Consider the following 9,477-nt stretch of genomic DNA (forward strand, 5'->3'; position numbering starts at 1 on the left):
TAAGTGAAATTTGGTGAAATTTAAAAGTGGATAATTTTGAATGTGTCTAGGGCTTGAAATGGCATAGCTTAGCAACCGCCTGGAGCTCACAGCTGAGCATTTTCACATCCTCGATTGTCTTTCTCTTTTTTTAATCAGTAGAAACCGTTGGTGGGGGAAAATACTCTAGCTTGTAGAATGCTCAGTAGCTGACGTTTGTTTGAATTGGTAAAGGTCAGATCTCTCCATGATGAAAGAGGCAGCTGTTAAATTGAATAAAGTTGCACTTCCTGTCCATCAGAGGGCGATGTTGTTGACTAAGTAGTGCACTCAAACCGCTAATGAGTGACTTTGGTGTCTACAATCTAACACGAGGCTTCTGAATCTAAAATGCTACTGCATTATATTTACACAGTTTTCTTAGCACTCCAAACTAAAAACATTTGATGATAAACTTGCAGTACACATATTTCTACTTATCTCCCTTTTATCTTTTTGAGTAAAAAGCCGTTTTCTCTAACTTTTACTAATTTTTATAATAATAAACATAATAAAAAGTATTGAATTTCTTCATACATTATGTACATGTCAATGAATGACCATTAACACCAAATTGCACATTTGCACAGCTAAAAAAATGAATTTATTACACTAGAACCATTGAAAAAACTTTGTATTGTAAAAATCTTTGCTGTATTGATTTTACATTTTCTATTGCATTGAACATAACTGAACTCAAGTAAAAGCCAAAACCAGTAACATAAAGTTAAATAATAATAATAATAAAAAAACTAAAGGTCAGCTTTCTTTATTAGCTGATTTTATGTTCAACAGATGAAAGAAAATTAAACATGTTTGGAACAAGAAACGGGTAAATAAACGATGACAGAATTTTTAGTTTTGGGTTACTACAACTATCATGTCTCAGTAACATGCTCCTTATTCACCTAGACAAGTGCTCTGAGGCTATGGTACTGTAATTACTGTATTGCACTTAAACTAAATGTTCTTACTGACAAGCTGCTATGGTAACTGTTAATTTAATACTAGCTGGGAGTCACCTTTATTAAATGGTAATGTTTGGCTTCTAATATAGCAAGATTAATTTAACTAAATTACTGAGCCCCAGCATTAGAACAAAACCTTAAGTTTCATCAGGGTTTGTCTTGTTTTTGGTTATATCTGTTTTTCTCCTTACTGCATGAGACTGAGGTCATGCACAAAACGAGTTCTTGACTGCAGAAGAAGCAAGACTCGACAGATGAGCTGAGAACGTCACACAGTCACAGCGGAAGCATCAAAAAGATTTGATGTAAGATTTTACAGAGAAAAGAGCCCAGCCTCACATTTCATTTCCCTACAAGAGGATATGATCTTTCTGTTCTTACGAGGACTTGAATTTCCTGTTTAACAATTGTAGTTTTGAAAAATATGCAGAATTGGACTGGTATCTAAACTGAAGTCATTCTTTAAAAAAAAAAACTAAACAAAAGTAATTAACAAAACGAAATGCACCCGTGACACTCTCAATTTAAGAGCTCAAAGGGGTAAGTTGTTTTTCATTGATATATTCTGTTATACATCTATTAACTGCTGTGCTTTAAAACAATGTTTGTGAATTCGAAATTTCTAGTGTAAAGTACAAAATGTAATTGTAAAGGGAAGTTCATTAATCAATAATTGAAATTGAAATGTTAAGGGCTGTCTTCAATTAGAATTATATATTAAATCATAATAGAAAACTTGACTGTGAAGCACTTTAGTTAAAACGTGATCCTTTTTATAGAGCTGTCTCATTTTTAATTTACTAGTTTATTTTGTTAACAAAAATTTGTATTTTTGTTTAGTTTTTTTGATAGTGTCATCTTCTAGACTCAGTTAATTTGTCAAACCTATTTTTGTTCTGCCCAAAACAAAATGGAACTCAAAGTGGAAACAACATGTGCAACTGATTACGAAGATGAGATGTGCAAGCCATTAAAGTAATTTTAAAAGGATTTACATAATTCTCAGAATTTGCAATTTAACTAAAAGTACTTAACCCTCATGGCAGCCGATGTAGGCCTAGGAAGTGCAATTCATTACCTTCTTTTGGAGAATAATCTTTGTCGTTGTTTTTTTAACATGTCAGAAATGTCATATTCGGATTTAACCCATTTTGTAATATAAAATAAATTAATAAGCTGTAGCAGGTGTGTTGGTCTGATTTTTTCGGAAAACAAAGCGACAGTTCTTAAATTTTACTACAACAGCAGGGGAGTTATGGCAATTGTACCAAGTTAAAGTTGTCCTGGGCCCTGTGATGAAACGGGCCTGCTGTCCTCTTAGCATGTTTTTTTATTTTAATTTACATCTAAGAAAAATTAGGACTATTGCCTGATGTTTTTTATTTTATTTTATCCTTTTTTTTTGGTATTTCAAAGACTATTCAAGGGACGGACCATTCTTTTTTTGTTTGTTTTTGTTTTTTAAGTCTGTTAACATTTGCTCAAACTTTCATCAGTGGAGTACAAATAAATAAAGTATAATATAGTTCAAACAACAGCAAACTTCACATTTTATGACAATTTTGGAAATAATTTATTTTGTGTTCACAGAACAAAAGAAAGGATTGGAAATATCAGAGGGTGAGTAAATCTATCAAATTAATTTTATTTATTTTGAAATTATTATTGCTTATACAAATAATCATTGTATCCTTTCTGGCTCTTGTATTCATTTGAAAGTTTTAAGGGTATTGTCTGATCTAGCTAAAAAAAAAAAAATCTTGGCTTTCACTTCTATACCCTTTTACAAACTATACTTAATCTTGCTATGTTGCCAACTCTAAATGAAGAGTTCAGATGCGAAAACCTCCAAGTGCTGTCTGACATTTCCATCAAAAATGAACATTTTTTTCAGCCTCCTTTATTTATGTTGAGATATTTCACTTTAAAGGCCAGAAAAAGGACTTATTCTTTGCCAAAAAAGTGATATTACTGAACATTCACGCAGGAGCCTGATAAAAATGCAAATTTTAGATGGCATTTATAGGTTTTTGCATCTGAACTCTTCAAATATTTTTAAATGTATCATTTAATGTTTTGTATCACGTTTTAAAGAATATTTGATATTGTTTTTCATGGTTTGCTTATGGTTTGCTAAATTTTGATAACTTTTGAAAGTCTTTGTAAGCAACTTTTATGTGATGCCGTCTTGACCATGTCTCACTTGAAGAAGATGTATCTCAGTGTGATCTTCTGTCTAAACAAAGGAAGAATAAGAAGAAAAACATTATTAGATATGAGTTCATTTTAAGATTAAATATGATTAATATAGAGATATATAATAATATTGCTCTGACTTTTGAGGCTTCAACTGACCTGATGTCTTTTCCTGCTGCTTTTCATCTAAATAAAGTGAAAAAAAAAAATCACTTAAAATATCATTGCATTGTATAAAAGTAGATGGCATGGTGGCTCATTGGTAGGGCCAGACGGAATCAGCGGATGTATTTTGCTATTTCTGTGGAGAATTTTGGTAAAAATCTGTGGATTTCTGCAGAATTATTTTGGGAGTATCATAACTAAAACCTTAATATGTGAAATAAAACAATAATATATTTATAACTTTTTATTTAATTTTTAAAATGCAAATCCAATTAGATTCACTTTATTTGGTAAACAAAGCAAGTCTCTCATATAATATATATTATATATCTACTAAAAGACAGAAAATATATCTTTACAAACTGCATTATAAATAAATCTGATGAACATTTTCACATTAGTCAATAATATTACTGTAATTAATTAAAAAACTGAATAAATATAGATTTACTCAAGTAAATAAACAGCATTAACGGTGGGCTAAAAATCTGTGGAAAATCTGTGGAATTCTGCGTGCGCAGATTTCGTGTGGGCCAGCTCATTTGTTAGCGCCTTACAGCAAGATGTCTACAGCAAGAGTCCTGGCTAGATCAGAAAGCTTGTATGTTGTCCCAATGTTTGTGTGATTTTCCTTCTGGATCCTCTCACAGTCCAAATACATGTGGTGAAATAGGAAAAACTAAATTGGCCACTGTGTATGAATGAGAGAGTGTTCGTGAATGCACTTAGTTCTGGACATCCGCTGCATAAAACATATGCCAGAGAAATTGGTGGTTCATTCTGCTTTAGTGACCAATGACTAACAGGGACTAAGGAAAGTCAGCCAACCCTTTTTTGTGTTTAGCGTTAGCATACTAATTTGAATTCTTTATTCTTTGAATTATGCAGGAGACGGAAAGAGACTAGACACAACTGTCTGCCAGACTTCTGACTTTTGGATATCTATGTCTTGAATATCTTGAATATGGCACACAACGACTTCAGTCCCTCAACCTTCATTGGATTATAGATCAGAGGAGTAAAACACCACGGCGCAAGACTAAGTGCGTGAGGCTTCGTCTCCAGAATGCTGTGTTTTCTCCACACAGACTTGTAAAATTTTACATCTCAGTGATGACATCATCATCTGTTGGACACTGCTGATTCTGTTAGGACTATCAGACTGCACCTTTCAAGAACTACAAGAGCGGAGAAAGAAGGATGAACGGGTTGACAGAGACCTCGGTGAAATGTGTACTGGTTGGGGACTGCGCAGTGGGTAAAACGGCACTTCTGGTACGGTTCACCTCTGAAACTTTCCCAGATAGCTACAGACCTACTGTCTATGAGAACACTGGAGTTGATGTCTTCATGGATGGAATCCAGATCAGTTTAGGACTGTGGGATACAGCAGGACATGATACATTCCGCCAAATCCGGCCCATGTCCTATCAAGACGCCGATGTGGTCTTGCTGTGCTATTCAGTAGCAAATCCAAGTTCTTTAAATAATTTGCGGCACAAATGGATCGCTGAGGTGAGGGAATATCTGCCGAAGGTGCCAGTACTGGTTGTTGCCACACAGACAGACCATCGTGAGATGGGCCCGTATCGTGCTAACTGCACCACGTCCCCAGAGGGCAAGCAGGTGGCACAGGAGATTCGTGCCAAGGGATATCTGGAATGTTCGGCCCTTAGCAATCGTGGCGTACAACAGGTTTTTGAGTGTGCTGTGCGAACAGCTGTAAATCGGGCACGAAGACAGACAAGACGAAGACTGCTAAACCTTAACCCCTGTAAAATCTCATGAATGCTTTTAAAGAAAGGATCACTAAGATAAAATCGTTTCTCACACACAAAGTCAAGTAACTGAAGCTACAACAAAGACTTCTTAACACTGATGTCTTAATGCTGTTGACTCAAAAGATTCTGATTTTGAGTCTTCTGTTTAGATTTCTAGACACAGTATACATACTGAACCTATATTTATTCAGTGAAATGGTGTTTCTTTGAAGTTTTATGAATATAAAATTATTCTGTTTTTTTTTTATTTGTATTATTATTTTTAATTTTGTTGTTGGTCTTGAACTGCTCAGATGTGGTTACATTTGTAGATTGTAGCACTTCTAGTCTTATTTTTTTATTTAAATGTTGATGTTTTGACATTTAAAAAACAAGATTTAGTTTTGTTTTCTTTCTAACTGAAATGGACCTTTAAACTCACTTCAGACCTTTTAAATACAGGTTCACATATGAGATCAATGAGACCAAATTCTGTATTGTTAATTTTAGATGACAAATACATTTTTGTATTTCTGATTTGCTAAAAAAAACTTTTTTTATTATTAACACTGTTTTTAAGCTTTCAGGATTTGTTTCTTTTCAGAAATTCTCCATTTTAAAAACTTCAAATTTGATTTGTCTTTTTGTAGTGATATAAATAAGTAGATGTTTAATAAAAAAAAGAGTTTCCAAATGTAGCTGTGCAGTCTGTTATACACAGCGACCCGAGGAAAATGTGGAGTTAACGTATATCATCTGACTGCATGAACACAAAGCATATGTTATCAAAAATTTGAATTGCAGGACAGCTTTTAATGTCTAATGTCTTGCACTCCTAACAATGATTACTTTGTGACAGAACTTCCTAAAATATACTTAAAAAACGATTTTGATTTGATAGAAAAAAGAATCATCATGTTTTTCATTGCTCTGAAGCCAAAAGAATTGTAAGAAAAATACTAGGCATTCTGCTGACTCGAGAGAAAGATAAAAATAAGTATAATTCAAAAACAAACTCATAATTTATATTGTTTAGTTTATCATTGCACTAAAGCTAAAAGAAATGTTACAAAATATTTGCTAGAAAAACATTTTTGCCAAAATATGAGTTTTATATTTATATATATATATATATATATATATATATATATATATATATATATATATATATATATATATATATATATATATATATATATATATATATACACATATATACATATATACATATATATATATATATATATACATATACACACACACACACACACACACACACACACATATATATATATATATATATATATATATATATATATATATATATATATATATATATATATATATATATATATATATATATAATTTAATCTATTAAAAAAGATTATTCTATCACAGTTTTTCATTGTGCCCAATAAAGTTTTAACGCTATTTTTTAAACCTGAAAGTTTCTGCGAACAGTGATGCATTTGCAATTTGTAAACATAAAGCAGCTCACTAATAACAATACATTTTTGAAAATCTAGTACCTCAGACACATAGTTAATGTGCCATTTATATTCAAGCAGATTCCTACTTGCTTCGAAAAAGAACGAAAATAAATACATTTACCAGGAAAATAAATACATTTACCAGATGTGGAGATTAAGATTAATAGATAAATTCTGGTTGGGTCGCATACAGTACATAACACTCATGAGGACAACGCAAGAAGTAAAAGTAAATATTTACATTTTTAGCCATGTTACAACACACAAGGTTTGGTTGTTAGTGTCCTTGTGAAGGATAGGTGTGCATTAGTCACTAGTAAGAAAAATTATAAAGACATTGTGTGCCAACTAAATGTAGCAACAATATTAAATTGTACAATACAAACACTTACTATGAAGATTACGCAGGATATTGCATATTAATTATGTATTATTATGGGTGAGGGAACAAAATAACGCTCAATAATGCTTTGTTGCAATGCTCAAGGCTTAAACATTTCCATGCTTCGTAACAGCATTAACTAGTTACTGAGATGCGCCAAAATTCTAAATTCTTTTAAAGATATGGTTCAACATTTATTTGCTAAATTTCTTGCTGAGGTTAACTAAAAGTATCTTAGTTTTTGCTGTTTGTTTAACATGAGATAAATCCTATATTATTTTAATCTCCAGTCAGTGATTTAGCAGTTTTTTAATCTATTCTCGAACTAGCTGAAAACACATAAGAATTTTAAAATCCAATTGTATTGGTGGGAAATACAAATTGCAGCATGCATCACTCTTATTAAAACTATGCTGTTCTATGAAATTAGTGGTGATTTTTTTTCTGGATGTCTGAATATGTTTCTTGATCTGTTTGCACATTGTTTGAACGGTGCTGGTTGCAATGCTCATTGTCAAGGATCAAAATTAGAATATTTTTAACCAGCAAAAAAAAAGATTTTTATATGAAAAAGTAAACCCCATTTTAAGTTGAAACGTTTTACTTACATTCTTCAGGGTTTAATGATAAGGGGAAAAAACACTGTAATAAAATAAAGCCACATATTTGTACAAGACAAGTGTGAACCTAATTTATACAAAACATCAAAACCCCATTGTTACAAAATGTTGCGTTGTGTCCCGCTCTTCCCCATATATCAGCTAGTTCAGACTGGTTCATTGTATCAAATCACACAGCAGTTTTGTGTTTAGTGTGGGTCAATAGTTTCTTTTGGAACAGCTCACGTACAGTAGTGTTGGTTTGGACATTGTTTTGTGTAAAACAAGTACTGGGCTCAGCATAGAGTGCACCTCATTTTTAAAATGAATATTTTTATCCATATCTCAGTGAATACAGGCAATGTGTTTTGGTGCATTTAAACAAAGCAGATCTATTAAACAGACTTATTTATTAAATTATTATTTTAGTCACCAAACATATTTAGAAATTGAAAGATAATACAATTAAATTCAAGCAAAATATTGCAAAAAATTACAACCTACAACATTTCAACTAAATTTTTCAATTGATCTGGTTCTCTTGATCTTCTTCTTTTTTAAATTTGTAGTATTCTTCTATAACATAAATTTATGTGTACTGGTTTTTGGACCGGTATCATAAGTTATTTTGTTAGATAAGCTTCAGATTTGGCTTCAGTACTGAATAATCTAATGTACATGCACAAATATAATATTGTATAGCTCCTATTAAAAATATGACTTTAAAAGAGAGATTTGTATGGGGTGTACTTATATATGCAGAGCACTGTGTGTGTGTGTGTGTGTGTGTGTGTATCAGAATTATTAGCAATTATTATTACAATTATTACAATTTCTGTTTAAAGGAGAGAAGATTTTTTTCAACACATTTCTAGACAATAGTTTTAATAACTCATCTCTAATAACTGATTTATTTTATCTTTGCCATGATGACAGTACATAAAACTTGACTAGATATTTTTCAAGACACGTCTATACAGCTTAAAGTGACATTTAAAGCCTTAATTAGGGTAACTAGGCAGGTTAGGGTTATTAGGCAAGTTATTGTGTTAAGATAGTTTGTTCTGTATAAATTTAGCTTTAAGGGGCTAATAATATTGATCTTAACATGGTTCTGACTTTAACTATATTTATATATATATATATATATATATATATATATATATATATATATATATATGATTTTAATGAACACAAGCTGTAAAAACAAAGAAGTGCTCTACTAATCGCAACTACATGAAAGGAAGATTTGGTAGAGAACAGAAGAAAGAGCAGCAGAAAGACAGACAGAAGGAGTACATGTTATGTGGTTTATGGAGATGAAGTGATGTTTTTGGAGAACTGAGTTCAGACCCAGAAACCACATCCCAGCAGGAGAACGTCTTTCTCTGAACTCGCTGAAACCGCGTTATACTTCATGGCTCCATGAAAATCATTTCAGTTGTATTGAAAAATGTATAAATACGGTCCAAATTTTTAAAGGTTTTGTAAATCAAGGTTATGTGCTGACTGAAATATTTTGTACTAATGTTAGAAATCTACATAAACCAAATAGTTTAGTCAGCTGTTGCTGTGAAACGTGGAGATTACCTGCAGTTCCACCATTCAATCAATCTTTTATTGAAACATTATTGCATCAGCTGCTTTTAAATAAACAAACGTGCAAGTGAAAACTAGCAAATCAAAATTTGTTATTTATTCTATATTATAAATACATAGGCAATTGAAACTAACAAGAAAGTCAGAGCTGCAAATACACATGTTAAAATACTTCAATATCAAGAGTTAACACACATAACAAGGCTTTTTGTTAATATATTACTTTTCTTTCAAATAATACTACTTCATTTTGATGGTCCATTTCAGTATTAGTAGATTGTCTGCTTAAAATCTGCTGAT

At 31.7% G+C, this 9,477-nt stretch overlaps 1 protein-coding gene and 1 long non-coding RNA gene across 2 annotated transcripts in view; one reads left to right on the top strand and one right to left on the bottom strand.

Moving 5' to 3' along the window:
- Positions 1-419: 419 nt before the first annotated feature.
- On the top strand, positions 420-5,805 carry rhoh (ras homolog family member H). Its single transcript, NM_001327973.1, is given in 3 exon segments — positions 420-1,526; positions 2,577-2,606; positions 4,236-5,805. A coding segment is annotated over 1 exon segment (588 nt). The 5' UTR covers positions 420-1,526; positions 2,577-2,606; positions 4,236-4,547; the 3' UTR covers positions 5,136-5,805.
- Positions 2,391-9,477, bottom strand: part of LOC141385573 (uncharacterized) — a 10,623-nt gene continuing 3,536 nt past the window's right edge. The window contains exons 2-3 of the long non-coding RNA XR_012406210.1: positions 3,342-3,368; positions 2,391-3,222 (exon numbers count right to left, since the gene is read on the bottom strand). This is a non-coding gene — a long non-coding RNA (uncharacterized lncRNA). The remainder of the gene's footprint in view (positions 3,223-3,341; positions 3,369-9,477) is intronic.

This window comes from Danio rerio, chromosome 1 (genome assembly GCF_049306965.1).
Source record: "Danio rerio strain Tuebingen ecotype United States chromosome 1, GRCz12tu, whole genome shotgun sequence".
Lineage (NCBI taxonomy): Eukaryota > Metazoa > Chordata > Actinopteri > Cypriniformes > Danionidae > Danio > Danio rerio.